At 48.2% G+C, this 21,244-nt stretch overlaps 2 protein-coding genes and 1 pseudogene across 4 annotated transcripts; 2 read left to right on the top strand and 1 right to left on the bottom strand.

Moving 5' to 3' along the window:
* The first annotated feature begins 7,205 nt into the window (after nucleotides 1–7,205).
* On the top strand, nucleotides 7,206–10,180 carry LOC136518170 (uncharacterized). 2 transcript variants are annotated; one of them, XM_066511834.1, is made up of 2 exons: nucleotides 7,206–7,366; nucleotides 9,671–10,180. In XM_066511834.1, exons 1-2 carry the CDS (start codon nucleotides 7,231–7,233, stop codon nucleotides 9,892–9,894), a joined length of 360 nt encoding a protein of 119 aa, XP_066367931.1. In that variant the 5' UTR covers nucleotides 7,206–7,230; the 3' UTR covers nucleotides 9,895–10,180. The 2 variants fall into 2 exon arrangements, 1 of the variants encoding a protein (XP_066367931.1); XR_010774450.1 differs by having other exon boundaries at nucleotides 7,242–7,497; nucleotides 9,671–9,808.
* Nucleotides 10,181–10,822: 642 nt separating this feature from the next.
* Nucleotides 10,823–13,783, top strand: LOC136518453 (probable pectinesterase 53). Of its 2 annotated transcripts, XM_066512114.1 has the most exons (5): nucleotides 10,839–11,526; nucleotides 11,701–11,890; nucleotides 11,990–12,196; nucleotides 13,218–13,453; nucleotides 13,539–13,783. In XM_066512114.1, exons 1-5 carry the CDS (start codon nucleotides 11,111–11,113, stop codon nucleotides 13,684–13,686), a joined length of 1,197 nt encoding a protein of 398 aa, XP_066368211.1. In that variant the 5' UTR covers nucleotides 10,839–11,110; the 3' UTR covers nucleotides 13,687–13,783. The 2 variants fall into 2 exon arrangements, with proteins under 2 accessions (XP_066368210.1, XP_066368211.1); XM_066512113.1 differs by having other exon boundaries at nucleotides 10,823–11,526; nucleotides 11,701–12,196.
* A 3,753-nt stretch (nucleotides 13,784–17,536) lies between these two features.
* Nucleotides 17,537–20,986, bottom strand: LOC136518117 (protein IQ-domain 26-like; annotated as a pseudogene).
* Between the last annotated feature and the right edge of the window lie 258 nt (nucleotides 20,987–21,244).

Here is a 21,244-nt window from a genome sequence, read left to right as displayed (position 1 = left end):
TGCAGGGCTACAGAGACCTTTTCCAAGATTCACATATAGCTTCTTTTGGTTTCTGTGCAAAATAGGAGCAGAAATATTTATGAGCATTGAGATAACTATCATATTAGTCTACAATGATCTAGAGCTCATAAAAGTTTAGGTATAGATAATTGTTGCTACATAATTGTAGGCACTATGCTGAGGCGTAAAATAGAGATTAGAAGAGAACTTGTCACTATGAAGGAATCTCAAGTAGGCATGTACTATAAAGATAATATAATGGGAGGCTGTACATTTTTGTTAACTGATATTGTAAAGATGATACATATGGGATGTATGCAGGCAAGGAAAACAGCACAACAAAAAAAGTAGAAGATAGTTTTGCAAATGGTCATGCAAAACATCTTTTTTTAAAAAGCGAAGGAATCCGATCTTTTGATGTTAAACAGTGACGACAATTACCATTATGTGGTGTCTATGGACAATAAAACTGATGGATAGAGAATTTTTATATAGATTCATAATTTAAACCAACATGACTATGCATTCTCATTGGTGTCTCATTGTTGTCATCCTACTGAATCATTGAAAGGGTCCAACTGAAATAGACTTTACTAAACTGATATATGAAAAATCAACATCCACACTGTCGGTGTTTTGGACCGGCAGGCCCTCAACCAACTAGTGAAAATGTACTGTGTGCCCCTAATTCCAGATGGTGATGCAAAGAGATACAAGGTTTATACTGGTTTAGGCAATAGGTGCTCTACATCCAGTCTGAGAGATCGATCTTGTATTCCTTGCACCGAGGTGCTTATAGTAGGGATTTACAAGCAGGGCGAGAGAGGGAGCTAGTCCCAGGTCTCTGCATGGAGCGGTGTGGGTTGCTTGAGATGTTGATCTTAGGCAGTGTAGAGAAGTGTGCGTATTATAGAGTGTTGCGCGTTGCTTGCGCGTGTGTGTGAGTGATGTCTTTGTCTGTGCGTGCGTCCGAGCGTCTGTCTGTGTTCGTTTCTCAGCGTGAGTTCGTGAACCCGTGAGCTCATGTCTAGAAACGGCCCCGGTCACTCCCTTCTATAGTTGAAGGGGGGATAGGGGCGATACATGTGTTCGCTACGCGGTGTCTTGTGAGCGGAGGCGGTATGCCCAGCCCTGTAGCCTGGCACTGTGGTGGCATGGTCGACGAAGCGGTCTTGTCCTTGATGCACTAGAGTGACGCACCGGTCACGCCCGATCTTGTGCGACGTGGGAGCTCCAGTGATGGCTTGACGCAGGGCATGGCACATGCTGTGGACGACATGCCGGTCGCTGTATGTCGATAGCGTAGAGAGCCGAGGCCCAGTCGGTGCAGAGGCCGAACCATTGTGGGGCGCTCGGCGGGTACGAATCCCGAGGCTGCTAAGACCCCGAAGCGGATGGTCGAGGCTCGGAGGGAGCAGTTGGTCCTGTACACTGATTCCGAGGCTACAGATACCTAGACTTGACTCCCCACGCCGCGCTATTCTTAGAGCAGGGGTTAGGTAGCACAGTACAGTACGGGTGTCAGTCATGGGCACAGTGCCGAGCATAGTGGCCGGTAACCCCTGCCTCGTCCTATCCCGAACGGCATGGTGTTGATGCGACTCCCATCTCGTCGGTCACTCCGCTATGTCGAGCCGCCGTTCGGCTGATGTCATGGGAGTGGTTGGTCGCGTTAGTTGGATGTGACGTTCTGTCAGGGAAATCGGTCGAGGCGGAGGCGACGCGGTTGTCGCCGAGCCGGCCTCGAGCGAGGTGGAGAATCGACACCTCGTTCGAGGCCTTACGTGCGGGGCCTCGATCGAGACGGAGAATCGGTACCCCGTCCAAGGCCTTACGTGCAGGGCCTCGAGCGAGACGGAGAATCGGTACCCCGTCCGAGACCTCACGTGCGAGGCCTCGAGCGAGACGGAGAATTGGTACCCCGTCCGAGGCCTTACGTGTGGGGCCTCGAGCGAGACGGAGAATAGGTACCCCATCCGAGACCTCATGGTTTTATTTTGAGCCGAGCCCGCCTCAGGTGGGCCCGAATTTTGTTCGAGGTGGGCCGGGCGGCCCAGCTGAGCCTTGGATAAGGTGGGGGTTTGCCGGTGGTTGTCTCTTGGCTTCGATTTTTATAGGGTCTATGCGATTTTTTCGGTTTTTACTTAGGGGACCCCTTTTTATGGTACCTGACACACACTGGCGCCAACAATAACACAGAAGAATGCAAAAACACAAGAGGTACCATTTACAAAAATCTAGAGGCATATTTCCATGTATATGGATACAGTTTTATTATAACGTTGAGTCAGATTACCACCTTTTTTTACTTGTAGTACCTCTGTCAAAGGAGGAGATATTATGGTTTCAAGGTTAAAGCGCAGTGCCACGATAGAAAAAGGATGCTAGAAAAATTTTAGAAAAAATAATACTATGATAGGGGAAGAAAGCAACATAAATGATGGCACCTTCATTTCCCCAATATGTGCAAATAACTGGTACGTGGTAGCAAGATGTAGAATAATTACCTTACAAGATTGACATGTATGTATAGATGATTGCAGGACCACTGATAGCAAAGGCAACTAGAGTTGTGCCTAATAGGAAGCATTGAACCACAAATCAGCCACTGTTGTGGACTAGCAACAAAATATCTCATTAGTGAAATTAATTTTTTTACTGAGACTATTCTATTCTTGCATTTTAATTTTGCAAAACAGAAGAGACATGTTGTAAGCATCACCAAAGCATGGCAAGGTAACACATGGTAATACGATGAAATATGTTAGACCAATCTATAACATAAATAATTGTCCCGATACTTTTAAATCTTACACTTTAATTCTACTAATATGATGGCATCAACGATGAGAGCCAAAAAGAGAAATCAACAGCTAGTCATGATCACGGCATGAGCAATGAGAGGCAAAAAGAGAAACCAGCAGACAATCAGCTTTCATCACCTAGAATGTAGCTTGCAAAAAGATCATCAGATTTCATATATCACTTTCAAACTGGTTGTCCATCAACATCTTCTATGGTCTTCTCATACTGCAACTAAAAAATTGGCAGGAAACATCTTTTATGCTTTCAATTTAGGCCCTCTGAACCACCAAGCAACATAAAAATCAGAAGAGAAAATATGTCAGTTTCAGTTTCAGATTGGAACATGGCAACTAAGATGGTGTAGACAAAATAGAACCTATAAATGATTTTACAACCCTAAAAAGGAATTCCATATATCCATCTTCCCCTCGGCACCCTAAGTGCCACAAGATGCTTAATTGTTCAAAAGATGCTTCTATCAATTCCTAAGCATTACCTGAAATCATTAATCAAACAGAAAGGGCGGACCCAGTGTTGGAGGCTCCCACATGAGTGGGTCTGGAGAAGGGAAAAACCGAGGCAAGCCTTCCCCCCCGCAAAATCTGTGGAGAGGCTGCTTCGAACCTATGACCTGGTGACTCAGTGAGACAGCATTAATCAAACAAAAAGGCTCAAAAAATAGTTACCGCATTATTATGTGTTATTATCCATGAGGTGATCATGCAGCCAACTGCTTGCTCAACAATTTTTAGATGGTTGATGTTGTTGTTCATCTACCTTTTTCTCTCTGATGGATCATCCCCACCAAATAGGGTGAAAGTGCGAAATTAATTCTTACATCTTGAACTTGGCAACGATCAAACTAGACAAAGGAAGAAATCATCAGAGGCAATAAATAGTACCTCTCTTTGGTGCCTGGAAACTACACAAAGCAGAAAAGGTAGGAAGAAATGCACGAAAACAGATGCAACCATTGAGCATTCCTTTAGCTATAATTGAACAGGTACAAAGATAGTGTCAACTTTAGGCATGATGGTTGGTTCAGTTGTGAGCATTGCCTCAATCATAAAAAAAAGAAAGAGATGTAATGTGGAAAGGTAGACCATGATAATTGCATGAAACATCAAACATAATTTATGCTGCAATCATCACATCACTAGAAATTTGTCTCAAAGCAAAACATAACAAGAATAGGAAACGGTATTAATCACTGTACATGGCCAAAATGGAAACAATAAATCAAAAAACATTGGTACATTGTCTCAATCTTTATCCTACACTAAGAAATCAAACAAATATCACAGACATGGTCATGTGCTCAGGTATATTGCATAATACATGCCTGCTCTCAAAATCCAGTGGAACCCATCAGGTCGCAGCCTACAATACCAAAAAAATCGCAGTTAGATTGGTAAGAGAAAAGTAGACCTAGGGGGGAATTGATCTTAGAACAATAGATGCAGGATAAAATCAAATAGAGTAAGGATAAAGAGGGGGGAGTAAACCAGTGAGCGGATGGATCGAGGGAAAGCAGAGCCGCGCCAATCGTTTGCAGGAGCTCACGCGGAGGGGGGGGGCAGTGGCCGCGGCAGCCAGTGCTGCTCACCCGAGGCGCGCGCCGCCGCACTGTGCCAACGCCACCCGCGCCCCGGGGCCCAGCTCACGTGGGGGGTGGGGGCCCGCCTACATAGGCGTCGTCGCCTCGCGCCCGTCGCTGCCTCGGGAGGGAAGGAGAGAGACAGAAAGGGGAGAGAAATGGAGGGGGAGGCAAGTGAGGGAGATATTTTCCCCTCCAACCAATTACACGTGGACACGCGGTATGCTATAGTAAAGTGACGGTGGGGTAAAGGTGAACCACAGATCGAGAAATCAACGCTGTAAATTTTTTTTTCTATCGTGGACATGGCCAAACTAACCTGCTTTGATAAGAGTAGATTGAAGAGAGAGGGAAAACTAGGAAAGCTAAAGCTGCAGCAGCAGGTGCTGTTTTTATGCAGTGAACACCAGATCTGCGTGCACGCTTATCCCGCTAACAATGGTAGGGGCTGTTGGGTTGCCAGCCACGTTTTGCCACTCCTAAGGTTAGTTATTTGCCACACTTGGTAAAAACGAACTGTTTGGTTCGTTACTTAAACTGTGGCAAAATTGTGTGGCTACTGTTTGGATGATTGCCACAAAAAATTGATAAAATTACCACACATGGTTTAGATCACATTATGTTAAAATCAAATCACAAGTTTGTATGATGTTTATAATGAACCAAGAATAAACATGACAATTAAGACTAATATAGATAATTAGTGGTCTAAAATACCCTTCTATTTTTATATTTTTTCTTAATTTTTTCACTTATTTAATTTTTCTTCCATTCTCTCTCTACCCTATCCACCGCATCCCTAGTTCCCAACCACGCAACGCAACCTTATCTAGCTTATCCATCGCTCGATGTGCCCAGACGGCCAGATGACCGAGCGCTCGACCGTCCCCGCGCCCTGGCGACCCGACGGCCGCGCGCTACCGTGTCCCCGCGCCCCGGCGACCCGACGACCACGAGCTCCCATGTCCCCGCCCCCCGGCGGCCCGGCGGCCGCGCGCCGGCGCTCGCGTGTCCCGGCGACCCGGCCGGCGGCCTCGTCCACCTCGCGTGCCTCCCCATCGCCGTCGTGCTCCCAGGTGGTCCGGCCTCCTTCACCGCGTTCGTCGCCTGCCTCCGTCCTTCCATGGCACTTGTCGCCTGCCTCTGTCCTTCCGCCGCACTCGTCTGCTCCGCGTCCTCGCTGCTGGAGCCAAGCACATCATGGTGGGAGGGGAAGGGCAGAGTGCGGAGGTGTGGCGGCAGAGCAGTTTGTGGCGAGGGCGAAGGAAACGCTCGCCACACATCTAGCATAAAAAGTTGCGGCGGATGCTTCTCTAGGACGTGGCAAACCTAACTTCAATGCTCAACCAAACACCAGCCTAACTACCTGTGACAAACCTAACCTTAGGTGTGGCAACCTGTAGTCCTCGGCTGGGGCAATGGCAACAGTATCAGCGTGACAGCCTCGCTAGATCGCAAGTGTTAACAGCAGCCAATGCGTGTGGCATGGCGTCTAGCGATTCTAGGTGCTGTCCTTTTCTTTTGAGCCAGAATCTATGGAGCCACTAGCGGCTGCGCAGAGGCAGCTGACGCTCACGGGTGGCAGCACAAAAGCACGAAGAAGCCAGCGAGCACTGCTGACCGGAGGGGAATGCATCGGAAAGCAGGAATGCACTTCCGCGCATTGTACTTATTACCCAACCTTCATCGCTGGACGTGCTCAAAGGTGCTGCAGAGATATCATGATGAGCCACCGGAAATTACTGACATGTGACATCTGACGACGACTTGACCGGGGGGCGTTTCCTCTGGTTCGCTGCGTGATCAGCTCTGCTGATGCTAGTGCTCCATGCTAAGATAAATTCTTCAGCTCATTCGATTTTACGGTGGCATGGTAGAGAAAAACGTGCTGTCACACTAGTAGATATCTAATCGTGGTGAAGACATTCTAAGCGAGAGCCTATCTATCTTCATTATTGGAAGTTTTGTATATGTGGTGGTGCTCTAGCATGTCTTGCTCATCCCGCTAACAACCACTGGTCACACCGTCCGCTTTGCGTGCAGGGACTAACACTAACCATGCCACATGAATTTACCGTGGTTTTTGTGTAATTTGACCCGTGATTGTTTGAGTCGCTGAGTGAACAATTATGAGGTTCTTGTTCTAGACAAGGCAACGTTGCGCTCGCTTCGCTGTGCAAGAGGAACAGTGCTCCGAACAAATTCACTCCGCATATGGTAGTCCATACAATTAGGCCCTGTTCGGTTAGCCCAAATTTTCCCTAGGAATTGTTCCAGCTGATAAAAGTTTATATAAGGGTTCGTTCGGTTTCTTTGGAATGGACAGGAACAATTCCATCTTCTCATGAGAACGATTGATCCGTATTTTGGACCAAAATATTCTAGGATTATGAGATGTTCCATGTTCAAAAGAAAAATGGCATGCGTTCACGAGAACAATTGGTCCATATTTAGAAAAGAAATGTTCCGGGTTTACTAATTTATAGAAACAATTGATCTCTATTTTAAAATCTTCTACATTCACGGGAAAATATCCATGTTCAAAAAAAAGGTTCTAGGTCGAAGATAAATGTTCTAGCTTCATTAGAATAGTACTAGTTTCGTGAAAATTGTTTCATGTTCAAAGAGAAGTGTTTGTAACATCACGAGGGAAAAAAGTGCCACCTTAACAAAATATTTTTTCCTTTTTCTCATTTGCAATGTTCCTAATATTAATGCTATTATTATGGTTTCGCTAATTTTTAAACCAATTATGTACAATTTACAAACCAGGAACAGTAAAAACAAAAAAAATAAAAACCAAGGAACAAGGAACGGCCCATGTGGCCATGTCCCAGGAGACGGCCCGTGCGGGTGCGCTTGCTCCACGCCTCCACCTCGGCCGCCGTTCTCCCCTCCCCGCGTCGACAACTCGGCTAAGAATCCCAGGTCTTCGTCAGGCCCTTCTCCGGCAAGAGCACCCAGGTATGCCCGCCCCTTCTCTGCCCTCCCTGCCGTGCGAAACCGAGCACCCAAAGCCGCTCGCCAGCCCGCCGCCGCTACCACTCACCCAGGAGCGCCGCCACCGCCATGCGCGCCGCCCCCGCGAAGACCAGGTATGCCGCCTCCGCCATGCGCGCCGCCCCCTCTCGCCCAGGTGCGCTGCTGCTCGCCCAGGCCACCGCTGCTCCCGGCGACCATGGCCTTGAGCTCCGCCCTCGAGCTCCGCCCAGGCGCCGGCGGCGAGGCCTGCTGCTTCCCCGTCCAGATCTGGTCCGTCCTCGAGCTCCACCCAGCCCCCGCCGCTCGCCCAGCCGGCGCGCTCGCGCTCCAACTGGGTCGACCCCACCCGCATCCTGGGAGAATATTCCCTATAGGGGACGAACCCAACCCTCTGGTCCCCCAACCAAACACCTCCAAAACTGGGTCCAACCCATCCCAACCCACTTCAACCCCCCAACCAAACACACGCTTATATTTGAACGGTGCAAAGATTATTGCAGCTCCTAGACATAAACCGGACATGCAAAGATTCTGAACAGCCTCGACATATGATCCACCTTTGTTTTGAGTAAAGCATGGATTTGTTGGTGATAGGTAGGAGACAAAGTAGAAAAGTCACTGCATATCACCCGTGCTGCTTCGTCTGTCTACAATGTCAAATATTAACAGTCAATCCATTTGTGTGCTCAAGGGGAAATAATAAGCACTGAAACTGAAATTATGTTTCGTGATAGTAACAGACTCGATCTTCTATTCTCTATAGTATTGTAATAACAACAATGGCTGTTTTTACTAAGTTATAAACAAACTTAATGGATCACTAGCACATTCTAGAAAAAATAGCATTTAGATTAAGAAGTCATATGTTAGAAGACACAATACATAAGTGAATGCTGCTGTATCTCGGCCTAAAGCTCCAAGCTAACTGATGCGAGCAGTCAATTATTAGGTTTACAATTTTCGCTGTGAACCAGCAAGCGGATCAACAAATACAAGAGAATTAGCAAGAGAGTGAAGAAACCGAAGCATTAAGTATTATTGGTTAAACTGAAACTGAATGCAATTCTTGTTAAATAATAGACTAAAGAATTCTTGGTAAACTACCCTAGCTAACTACCAGCAGGTTGCCAGTAGCAAGTTACATGAATAAGTCAATGAGTGAGATTTATAACTACTGTGGAGTACCATGATCCTCATTGCAAAAACAAAGCAAAAATTAGGACCAAACAAAAAATGAAAAGAATATGTTGCATAATTACTTCTGCCTAGCTAGTTGATAAACAATTGTGCGGACCATCCATTTCGGACCAGATACTTTTCGCACCCAATCCATTTCTAGCAGATTAAGTTAAACAGAAGAAAACCACAACCTTTTGTTCTCAGATTTAGCAAAAACAGCAAGAGATATAATAAGGGGAAAGTGACGAGCGCAGGTGTAACATGGAATAGTAAGAGTAGAGATACCTCTAAGCCATTTCATTTCTTAACCATATCAGGGCAGATTCTTGATCCCCATCATAAGCACTCAAAAAAATGTCCCTGTTTTCTAGATTCTTGAAGACCCCATATGCTTTGGCCTTTTCCACCTTTGTCATTTCCAATGTGTTGAGAATAGATATGCACCTCTTGATTGAGAAATCATTGCCTTGAGAAATCTCCTTTTCTTTTTGCTAATTGTGCAGCCTCATCCTCAGCTTGTTTGGTCCTCATTGTCAAGATATCTCTCTGTCAGTCCTTCTATGTTACCACTCTTTCTCTGTCTTTTCGGTTCTTTTTCATGGCTGTTTCTTGATGCAACATCAACAGTTCTTGGTAGACTTGCAGCTTCTTCCTCTTAGTTGGCTGCACACTCAGCATCAGATTCTTCCCGTATTATACATACACTGTCCTTTGCTTTGATGCTATTGTCAGTTAATGTAAAACGCTTTAGCTGCCAGTGGATCATTGTCTGTTCGAGAAGCACACCATGGAGGCATGGATTTCGTAAATCTTATGCCACCTCCATTCAATATTAGTTGACATTTCAGACGCCCAAATTGGCCAGCGATTAGTTGTATTTTGCTGTAAGAATGTCTAGTGATAATGACTGGAGTGTCATACTATTAGTTGTATTTTGCTGTAAGAACTCAGAAATGTCAAGTGATGATGACTGGAGTGAATACTGTCATACTATATATCTAGTCACCTTTCATCTCCAATTCATCAACATTTATTATGTACTCGTACATCTGGCTGATTTTGTCCACATAATAACAATGTTGTTTGCCTTCATGTCCTGCTGCACAGATCGTGACCTCTACAGCCTAACGATGGCGGGATTCAGAAGCCTTGCACCCAAGACCAGGAACCTGGTGGTGGCTGGGGGACTGTCTGCCTTCGTGCTCGGGGTCTACTACTACACCATGAGAGCGGTGGGAGGCACGGACGAGCTGCAGGTGGCGATTGACAAGTTTGAGGACATGAAGAAGAAGGATGCTGCCAGAAACTCCAAAAACGCAGGAGGATCATAAACACGCCCCTCCCTTCTCTGTACTAAACTTGAATCTGCGGTCTGACATGATACAATAGTTGCTCAATAGCCCAAGACCAGGAATGCTTCTACTGTGTAATAAGTAATGGGTGGTACTCTTTATCAGATAGAGCTTGACAGCTTGTGCTTTGACCTTTGAGGATAGATGTACACTCGAGTGTCGAGTGTTTTGGTCCTAATATAATAGTGGCCGCAATGTATGAATTTTCCTGATATAACTTGGCGAGACGGAAATTTTGTGGAATAACACGTATTTGCTTGTGTGATTCCCTTTCTCCTGCTCTCTCTGGCCACGCATTCCATTGCATATTTCCTGCATTGGTAAAGATCATCTCTCTCTGAAGGAAAGGAATGAACAACCGCTCAATTTCATAACTGGTGGTTCATTTGCATCTGTGCACTCGCCACTCGGACACATGGAAGTGAGTCATGAAAGCTTATCAGTTACAAATTATAGTTTACTTTGACTAGTGTCCTAGCAGGGACTGGCCCATGAGTCCACCCGTGAAACCAAAGTGTACCCTGTTAGTTTACTGCGGGTTATCTGTGAATTGACCAATGAGCAATTATATCACAACCGATCCCTCTCTTCGCGTGAGTAAAGATTGAACGCAGCAAAAATACAAAGAGGAACAGTGCTCCGAACAAATTCGATCACGGGGTGAGAACGATACAGCGTGTCAGAGAGTCCCCTCACACTCACACCCAAACCCCAGCCGAGAATTACTTCACTTGCCAGCACAGTCTCCGAGACAATTCCAGCATGAGAAATTCTGCCGAGGCAGGAGGCAGTGCGGCGCAACTGTACCGTGCGGCTATATCTGTCCGGATGCCATCTTCGCTAATGCGACACGGCGAGCTGAGCCCTCCCCACCCCGGACGCGACCACCTGCATGTGCCACGCGCCCACGCCCCACGCCCACCGGCTGGATGCGCGCGCATGCGCATGCGGCGCAACAAAACCAACCAACATAACAGCTTCTCTCCCGCCCCCGGCGCGGCTCGTCGTCACTCGTGAGCCGCGTCATTCCGTCGGGCGTCCGCGGCGCGCACGCACGTGACGTGATCTCCTTAAATTCCTCCCCGACGCTACGCCCTCCGGAATTATAACCCCGGGCCGCTTGCTAGTTATTGCAGGCAACTAGCTCCGCGGTGACCACACCCACAGGCCACCGCCACCGCGCGACGACCAGACCATGGCCGTGCCATCGCGAGCGCGGCTCCTCCTCTGCTGCGTCGTCGCCGCGGCACTGCTCGTCGCGCCGGGGGAAGTCGCCGCCGCGGGGCACGGGAAGCAGCGGCACACGCACACGAGGCGGCTGCGGCCCGGGAAGAGCGGCGCGGCGGCCGCGAAGCCGTTGCCGTACCCGGTGAACGCGACGCGGGTGGAGGCGATCGAGCGGCAGTTCACGCGGTGGGTGCGCTTCATGGGCGGCCTCGGCCACAGCAGCTACAACCGAGCGCTCAATCGCGCGTTCCTGCCCACGCGCACGCTCGTCGTCGACAAGAACCCGGCCGCCGGGAACTTCACGTCCATCCAGGCCGCCGTCGAATCGCTCCCGCTCATCAACCTCGCCCGCGTCGTCATCAGGGTCAATGCCGGCACGTACACGTACGTACATTGCATCTCTGCATTGCGCGCCCGCCCCTTCTTGCTTGCTTGCTTGCTTCCCCTGCCTGCACTGCTGCCTCGAAGATGGTTTACTTTAGCGTAGTAGCGTGAGGCTAAGAAGAGCTAGCGGACCTCTGTATGTAACCGTGCCGCGCGGCGCCGCTGTACGTGCAGGGAGAAGGTGAACATCTCGCCGATGCGCGCGTACGTCACCGTGGAGGGCGCCGGCGCCGACAAGACGGTGGTGCAGTGGGGCGACACGGCGGACACGGCCGGGTCCGGGGGCAGGCCCATGGGCACGTTCGGCTCCGCCACGTTCGCCGTCAACTCCATGTTCTTCGTCGCCAAGAACATCACCTTCAAGGTTCATTCCTGGAAGCAGCAGCATGCAACATCAATCTTCTCTCTCTGTTGGTACGACCACGAGCCTGACATTGCCATATATTTTCCGCGCGCTGCCCAGAACACGGCCCCCGTGCCGAGGCCCGGCGCGCTGGGCAAACAGGGGGTGGCGCTCCGGATATCGGCGGACAACGCGGTGTTCGTGGGGTGCAACTTCCTGGGCGCGCAGGACACGCTGTACGACCACCTCGGCCGCCACTACTACCGCGACTGCTACATCGAGGGCTCCGTCGACTTCATCTTCGGCAACGCGCTCTCTCTCTACGTGGTCAGTCAGTCAGTACGCAGCTTGTTATGCACAAAACTGTCCAGTGAACTCGATCTGCACGTTCCTTCCGCTACACAATGCAGCTCCAGCTTAACCAAAGGCATGCATGCCAGTAGCCACAGCTTCCGCACTGAGCATCTCGTTGGCCTATGTGGCAGCATCGATATCCGTATCCCAGCAGTCGCAGAGGCCGTCATTGCAGTATCGCACTGCTATAGGGCACTTGTAGGACACAGAGTCACAGACACAGTCACTGTTAAACCCGGGAGTTCCTCGTTGTGATGCTGTCCTCCCAGCACCCACTCTGGGACAACATGCCATTCCGCAAGCTCCGCGGCGGCATGTCCACGCACCCCGCCCACCGATCGATCTGCTGCTGTTGTTCACTGCATCTAGGACCCCTAACTGCACCACATCCTCTGGTGCTCTGTCCTCGTTTGGCCTCATCTTGTGGCTGGCCCTACACTCTACCTACAACACGTCCAGGTCCGCCCATGGAACAAGGGCATGTATATAGTACAGTACGAGCACATTTTGCCAGGAGTACAGCCTGTATATAGCTGTGTGTGCTCCTACCACGTTTACTGCCACTGAAGAGCAGGTGCAAATGGAATGTTGATGCACATTAATAACTAATCGACCCCCTTTCAGTTTTTAATGGGGTACAGTAGAGTGAGCAAGTGAGGTGAACCGCGCCCACTTGTCGTTGGCGGCGGCACGGTTGCGGAATGCGGTTTTCTGAGACCTGCAGGTTCCCTGGGCCCAGGCGGGGGATGCCGGCGGGCCGACGGAGCCCGGCCGCCCGTGACGCCTGCCATCGCGGGACGCCTAGCTCGTCGTCGTCTCCTCGTGCCTGCCTGGCTGCTTTGCCTTTTACACACACAGTACCACTTTCTTGTGTTCACGTGGCTGTATAACATGAAACATCGCAGAAAGAGCGTACACGCACACGCACCTATATATGTATGTATGGAAATGAAAGGAATATGATAAAAATGGACGATGCAAAAAAAAAATGCAGGGGTGCCATGTGCACGCGATCGCGCGGAACTACGGCGCGCTGACGGCGCAGAACCGGCAGAGCCTGCTGGAGGACACGGGGTTCTCGTTCGTGAACTGCCGGGTGACGGGGTCCGGCGCGCTCTACCTGGGCCGCGCCTGGGGCACCTTCTCCCGCGTCATCTTCGCCTACACCTACATGGACAACATCATCATCCCGCGCGGCTGGTACAACTGGGGCGACCCCACACGGGAGATGTACGTCACTCCTCCTCCTCCTTTTTTTCGCCGTGCGTGCCCGCTGACGCGACGCCGGTTGATTCGCGTGCGTGCATGCGTGCAGGACGGTGTTCTACGGGCAGTACAAGTGCACGGGGCCCGGCGCGAACTACGCCGGCAGGGTGCAGTGGTCGCGGGAGCTCACCGACGAGGAGGCCAGGCCCTTCATCTCGCTCGACTTCATCGACGGCTTCGAGTGGCTCCGCTTGTAGCACTAGCACGGGGTCCAGTCTAGGAACTCCTTGTTGACACACCATGACCTTAATTAATTGCTGTGAAGAGAAAAACAAAAACAGAACGCAAATACTAATTCATTTGTTGCAGTTGCGTAAGATGAGATTGGTGACTGATGACTTGATGAGGACTGCAGACTGCAGTAGTGCAGTGCAGATTGGTGCATCGAATCGCTGAAAGTTTTTTTTTTTTTTTTTTTTGAGACGATCGAATCGAATCGCTGCAGCCTGAAGTAGTCACTACGGGCTATTGTGGGCTAAAAAGGCCCAATACCTGCATCGAATCGCTGCATAGACTCTCATTTAAAGAGGCTTTCATGAACATGGCCTGGCGTGGCCCAGGCCTAGCGTCAGGTTTGGTGGACTTGCTGACGTGCAACTGCAGTCAAGCCCATTACTCGTTGCAGCCAAGCATTCATATTTACAGTCAAGCCTAGTACTGTTTACTGGCACGCCGCGTAACTGTGTGGAGCTGAGTATTTTCCTTAGTATATAACGGGAGCACTACCAAATCCAAGCATTCATATTCACAGTCAAACTCAACTGCCCTCGTTGTCCTCCCTTCAAGTTCCAACGCCATCTTCGCTCCGTATTTTTTTTTTCAACAAATAGTATTTTTCTCTCATAACAAATTAATCAACAATACTTTCAGTCATGACATATCAGCCAAGCGAACGGACACAACTCGTTCCGTCTTTTCAAACACAAAAAGACTCCACAGATTTCACTGAACGTGTCCACCGTACTGCCACTACATTTGAAAAGGAGCGACGACACGATACGATACTGCGTTACTACAACAGTACTAGCATTTACTTCCTTCGGTTCAGAGACGTACGGCTTGTTCGCTTTACGTAAAATCTACAGTATTTTTCTCTCACAATAAATCAGTTAAGGCCGACTTATTAGCCGACTTTAATACCAGCCGAACAGACATGTAGTCTTAACGCAACACGATCTTTAATTCTAAAAAAACACACGATCTTTTAAATTACACTCTACTCCATGTGTCTAGGTTCAAAGCTAGAGTTACATTTTTCCTAGACGGAGGGAGTAATCATTTATTTATTTTATACTATATTATTAATAATTATAATTTATAATTATTTGATAGTACAGTTAATTATAAAATCTAATAATTTAAAAAATGTATTAAAAATAAGTGCTTATTGACTAAATTATTAGCTAAAAATTAAATTGACTTTTAACATGTATTAAATGCCTTATAAACTGGAAGGTCTGGTTTGGCAGGGCTCCAACTCTGAAATCGAGGCCTTTTTGTACTACGGAGTCGGAGCAAAAAAAAAAAAAGCTCCTTCCAGCTTCTCCTCACAAACCTAATATAAATATTATAAAATGGCCACTAAGATTTTTTTTGTCAAGTGTTTTCAAAAACTGCTTCAACCCTACCAGATAAGTTGCTCACATGAGGAGCCTGGAGCCCTTTTAGAAAGAGCTGGAGTGCTACCAAATGGGCCCAAAGTACTATCCTATAAATAGTCGACTACTCGCTCAGTCTCTTAATATTTGACATTTTAGTTTTAGTAAGACAAAATGGATATAATATACACGAGATGAGAAGGAAAGTAGAGCTAAAAATATATATTGAGAAAAAAAGAAAGATATGTATTAGTAAGTGAGAATAGCAATGATAATTCTAATTAATTTAGAATAAAGGTAGAAAACTAAAAGGTAGTAAGTACTACTCCGTTCGTCCAAGAGAGAATATAATTATTGGATTTAGACCGATCAAACTTGTTTAACTTTAACTAAATTTATAATAAATAGTATTAACATTTATGTTCTAATAAAGTGCACTATAAAAATATATTCCATTTTAATCTAATGTTATTTTTTTATCAGGAATACTAGTATTTTTTAATTAACTGTAATAAAAAAATTAAATTGTTTGACTTTAAAGAACAAGATTTTAATAAAAAAATTAAAATAATTTAACTGACGGAGTACTGTGGAACAGAGGACTGGTAACAGGTCACCACTGTATTTGACCCCGAGCCGATCACTGACAGTCGTCAATAGCTTGCGTACACGCACACGCTTTACAGCGCGGCGAAGCTTTCCCCTCGGCACGTACGCCAGCACAGGCGCAGACAGATCGGGCCACGCCGGGCTGTCGAGGGCGCTGCAGATCGATCCACATCGAGGACGAGCAGCATGCAGACGCAAACAAATCTCAACTCCGACGCCTCCGAGTCACGCCGTCGGCTCAAACAAAATCGACAGCTGCGGGTCATGGGGTGTCGTCTGCGTCTGCGTGCATGTGCCCGTGCCCACTGCCCGGTGCCGCGGCGTCGAATCCACGCGTCATACCAGTGGCCTCAAAGGCAGGGGCGACAGCTGGGGGAATGGCGAGGCAGCATAAACACAGTACGAAAATGTTTTTGGTAATGTGATACTGTCGTTTCGGGTGTTCAGACGCTGGAATCATGTTTACTAGCTAATTTTAGCGAAACGAACACGGCACGGCAACATTTAAGCGATCGGCGATCCATAGCACAATTAAAGTTGGAAGGAGGACGACTGTACGTACCAGACAACCACAACATTTGTTTCAAAGGATCTGCCATGCCAAGAACTCGTACCAATCTCCATATACTAGGCCTTGTTTAGATCACCTCCAAATTCCAAGTTTGTTCACTCTCTCTCCATCACATCAATTTTTAGATATATGTATGGAGCATTAAATGTAGGTAAAAAAAATAACTAATTGCATAGTTTAGTTATAAATCACGAGACGAATCTTTTGAGTCTAGTTAGTCTATAATCGGACAAAGTTTGTTAAATACAAACAAAACATGCTACGATGTCTAGATTGCAAAAATTTACGATCTAAACAAGACCCTAGTACGATCAAATTCCACGTAGTACTCCGTACTAGCCACAAGGGACGTCGATATCAGATTCTACGTATCAGCGGCATTGAAGCTGCACCTATACGGTGTCAGCACTGAGCTAGCAAGCAATCACAAGCTCGCAGCTGCACTAGAGCCTAGATGTGAGGCACTTTCGTCGTCGTTTTCTTTTCCATTTTTTCAAATGGTCACAAGTAGCAGGAGCGAAGAACAACATTTATTTCCTTCTATTTGATACCATACATACTCTGATACTCGAGCTCCATGGCAGTAGAGATTAGTAGTCGCCGAACTGACATATCAGGCAGTCCCAACGAAAGAAATTAGTAGTTTCTATAATATAAGACCAAAAAAGTATTGTTTTTCAACTCATGATTTCTATGAGTAATAATTATTTTATCTTTCTCTTTCTCAACTCTATCTTCTTCTTTCAATGGAAGTGCGGCACGAGCCCCTAGAAACTGGTGGTTTCTCCCCAATGACGATTTCATGATTTCTTGGTGCATTGGGTCAAAAAAAGACCTGATTTCTTCATGAAGAAACCATTTCTAGGATTTTTGCTCTCTTTCTTCATTAATTACGTTGTCATGTCAACGTTTTACCTACGTGACAAGATATTTAATGAGGATAGAAATCATCATCAATACACCATTGGGACTGCCCTCATGGCATTTCACCATGATCTACACCCTCCATCTCTAAATAATTGTCACCGTTGATATACGTGCGGTAAATTTAACTCGATTTATAAAAAAAATACGTACAACATTTATATCTCTAAATAAATTTATTAAAAACTAGATTTAAAGATCTTTCTAATGATACTAATTATGTAATATAAAGATCAATATTTTTAAATATATATTTAATCAAAGTTGTTTCTCGAAAAATGTAAATGACAGATATTTAGAGGCGGAGTAAGGAGACCTTGTTTGATCCTAATAATAATACTAAGGGAATGTTTGGTTTAGGCTGCTAAACTTTAGCTGGCTAAACTTTAACTCATTTAGTGACTTTTTACCAATCACATGAACTAAATGGGACTAAAACGAGAGCTAAAGTTTAGTCACGAGGAGAATTTAAACTAGACTAAAAGTCAGGTTGCCTCACATTTTAGTTACTTTATAGCTGAGCACTCGACTAAAAAGAACCAAAATGCCACTTTTAGTCTCTTTAGTCTACCAATCCAAATGACTAAAGTTTAGCAGCTGGTTTAGCTGGCTAAAATTTGGCAGCTTCAGTCAAACAGGGCCTAATACTATGTACCGAATTGTTAACCTTCCTCTTCTCCTAGACCAGTCGGTGACTCGGTGTAAAGGCAGAATCACCAGAGCCGGTCCAGGTAGTAGTCTCTGGTGACCTCGGCGCTCAGCTCCGAGCCCTCCACGCGGCTGGCCTCGGAGCTCTTGAAGCTGAAGCTGTCCAGCGGCTGCTGCAGCTGCGGCCGCGCCTGCTCCCTGGACCCGCTGCGACCGACGCTGGGCCTCGCCTCGGGCGCCTGCTCTTGTTGTTTCCCCGCATGCTCGCACTGCTGCCGCTGCCTGGGCGCGCTCTGGCACCGGGTGCGCGCCACGGACGAGGCCGTAGTCCGCCATGTACCGCGGGCTGCTCCCGGCGTCCCGGCACGCGGCCGCGCGCCCCGGTTCCGCCGGCGAGCCGAGGTAGCCCGGGAAGGCGCCGAGGCGGGGCGTGTTGCGCGTTGTCTTGGGGTGCGGAGGCTCCAGCTCTTGCTCCTGGAGGCGTCGCCACGCCGGCTTGTGGAAGTGGAGGAGCGGCGAGGCGCCCGGATGCTGGTCGCCGGCGTACCGGCTTGTGATCCGGGACGACCGGCACCGGAGCTGGCACATGTCCATCTCCACGATCCTCGGGCTGCGATCCAAGCCGGTGTCTCCGCCGTCGGACAGCCGCCGCCGGTGCACCGCGGGCACGGGCCAGTGGCTTCACGCCGCGCGCAACGTTCCGCTCCTTTGTGTGCAAACAAGAAATGAAGAAAATTGAAAATCTGACTTCGAATTTTATAATGTGAATGGTATTAGTGCCTATCAAAGTCCTCACTTGTTCAACGGATTTCCGGGATGACGCCGTCTTGTCCTGGAGCCTCATGAGCGCCTGCAGCCTGCGCAGCGTCATGGCGGTCTGCTTCCTCACGAGGTAGCCACGCACCAGAGCTTGCAGCTTCACGAGCGACCTGAGAGCACGGAGCGCCTTCCGAGCCTGCGGGCGTTGCAACAAAATTCAAATTTTTACAGTCACATCGGAACGCTGCAGGTCGCATGGGAAACCGAAAAGAATTGGGCATTAAACAGCTGGGCTGACGACTACTCACTCCGTAAAAAAAAACACAAATGTAGCTCTGAACTTGGTGCTTGTTTAGTTCTCAAAATCTTTCTCAAAAAGTACTACAGTAGCTATACCATCGAATCTTGCGATACGTACATAGAGCATTAAACATAGACGAAAAAAACTAATTATACTAGTTTAATTGAAAATTACAAAATGAACGTTTTAAACCTAATTAGTTGATTGAACAATAATTATCAAATAAAAACGAAAATACTACGGTAACCAAATTTCCAAAATTCACGAACTAAACACAGCCGTGGTCACACGTTGTCCAGGAAATTGCGTTTTTTTAATGGAGGGAGTAGGTGCGTCACGCTGCGCAGTTCACGAAGCACTCTAGCAGTAAACAAAAATATCGGGAGAGTTTGGAAATAATCTAATCTATAAAGGGTATTAAACAAATGAGCAGTAGCTAACGACTCAACGGAAAGGAATAGCTGCAGCAAGCGGGCATGGATTTGCAGCGGTTAGACTGTCTCGTGACACCAAAGCTAAAATACTAAAATACATAGCAAAAGACTCAAATTTAGTCCACTGGAGATTCATTTTCGGTTGTCTGTACCTCTCTTTTAAAAATCTATTTATAAAAAGATTAGAGAGAACGTTGAATATGTATCGAACCTTTTGCACGTAGGTAAGGGCTACCTAAACGTTAAATGAGTATTGTATTTTGAGTGTTGCCGTCGAACATAGTCTTAGTGAAGTCAAATCTCTTGTCCAATACAAATGCAAAAGAAACTGCGAAATTCATGCATGCCCACTTGTTCATCCGTTCATTTCTTGGAACCGAAAAACTGGACCGACGACATCTCTCCGACGAATCAGCCAACGGTAATCTTTAGTTGAACAGTGCTACATACGCAGCAGAACCATTTTGATTTTCCTTTTGTGAATGAAACAAAAAAAAACTGCAATGAATCATGAACACAAAGAAAGAAAGAATGGATTTGGTTTAGGGTAAGACTAACAACTTACCAAGTAGCCTCTGAAGGCCTTCTGGATGACGACGGCGGCCTGGACCTCGCGATCCTGGCCGCAGTTGCACGGCCGCACCTGCGACAGCAGCTCCCCGGCGGCGACGGCGGTCACGGAGGAGGGCCTGCGGCCGGAGTCAGCCACGCTGTTCCTCGGCTTCGCGAAGCTCCACCGCCTTTTCTCCACCGGCGGCGGGCCCAGCCCGAGACCACCGGCGGCGGCGCACGCGGCGGCAATGTGTGCCTTGCGATCCCTGTCCGCTTCCTTCTTGCTGCCGGTGAGCACCCTCTTGAGCCATCTCATCGCGCAGGCCCATGGCGGCGTGCCGGCGTGGTCCTCGTAGCTGCTGCAGGAGGCCAGGAATGGATGCGTCAGAAAGAGAAGCAAGCGTTGAATGGATGGATGCAGGGAGGGAAGGAACTGGTTTGGAAGCAACGAGACTACAGAAACAGAACTAGTCCTACAGCGTGGGAACTCGCGGGAGATCAACTCGGGATTTCTTGAAAGGCTACTACACTGTGCTGATGCAGAGGAGCAAAAGTTGGGAGTTTTCAACCCTTGGTCGAAACAAAAGGTTGCATCTTTTGAAAACAAGATTTTGAAACAAAAGGTTTTGCAATCTGAAGTAGTAGCAGGGCAGGAAACAACAGGGCGATGAGAAAGAAACTTGAACAAGGCAAGATAAGAAGCTTCACTTCACCGGGAGAAAAAAGGGCAGAAGCTTTTACAGAGGCCTGCTGCAGCTGCAGCCAAGAAACACGGGGAGCGAAGGCCAAAAGCGAAGGGAAGGTCTCGAGATAAATGCAGAAGCGTAGTAGCGCCAAGGGAGAAGAACGAGTGGGTAGTAGTGGCAGCAGGGAGCCACAGTGCATAGAGGGGGCACAGCCAGTGGTGGCCAGTGCAGCAGGGGAGACCAGGAGGGGAGGGGAAGGGAAGGGAAGGGTCGAAGGGAAATGGGAAGGAAAAGGGCGGTGAGGCCTACAACGTGGAGCCCCCGAAGAGGAAGCCACCGACCGACCGAGACGAGCAGAGGAAACCCACTGTAGCAGCCAGCAGGCGGACAATGCGGAGACGGCGGCGCAACGCGTGTTCTCAGTTTCTCACGACGCAAGCCGGTGGAGGAGGAGGGAGGGGAAGATTCTCCCTAGTTGCCTAGGAGCCAGGCAACAAGGCGAGAGGCCAGCTGCCGGCTCCCAGCTCTCGCACCCGGGCCCGGAACAGGGGTCAAAACACGCGCGGCACGAGCGACACGAGGCGGCCCGCGGTCGGTAGGACGAACCCGCAATCATTCGCACCTCAAAAGAGTCGCGTCGACGAGGCAGCAATCGCCGCGAGCGCGAGCGAGC

This window comes from Miscanthus floridulus, chromosome 17, assembly GCF_019320115.1.
Source record: "Miscanthus floridulus cultivar M001 chromosome 17, ASM1932011v1, whole genome shotgun sequence".
In the NCBI taxonomy this organism is placed as follows: Eukaryota; Viridiplantae; Streptophyta; class Magnoliopsida; order Poales; family Poaceae; genus Miscanthus; species Miscanthus floridulus.
Note: the sequence above shows the minus strand (reverse complement) of the source record. Positions and strands in the feature narration are given on the sequence as shown.

What these genes read in the sequence shown, in the direction of transcription:
- LOC136518453 (XM_066512113.1), top strand. Translation starts at nt 11,111, where the DNA reads ATGGCCGTGCCATCGCGAGCGCGGCTCCTCCTCTGCTGCGTCGTCGCC. An exon ending in GTCAATGCCGGCACGTACAC is followed by an intron (nt 11,527 to 11,700) that starts GTACGTACATTG and finishes CTGTACGTGCAG; the next exon opens with GGAGAAGGTGAACATCTCGC. An exon ending in ACGCGCTCTCTCTCTACGTG is followed by an intron (nt 12,197 to 13,217) that starts GTCAGTCAGTCA and finishes AAAAAAATGCAG; the next exon opens with GGGTGCCATGTGCACGCGAT.
- LOC136518170 (XM_066511834.1), top strand. Translation starts at nt 7,231, where the DNA reads ATGTCCCAGGAGACGGCCCGTGCGGGTGCGCTTGCTCCACGCCTCCAC. An exon ending in TCTCCGGCAAGAGCACCCAG is followed by an intron (nt 7,367 to 9,670) that starts GTATGCCCGCCC and finishes CCTGCTGCACAG; the next exon opens with ATCGTGACCTCTACAGCCTA.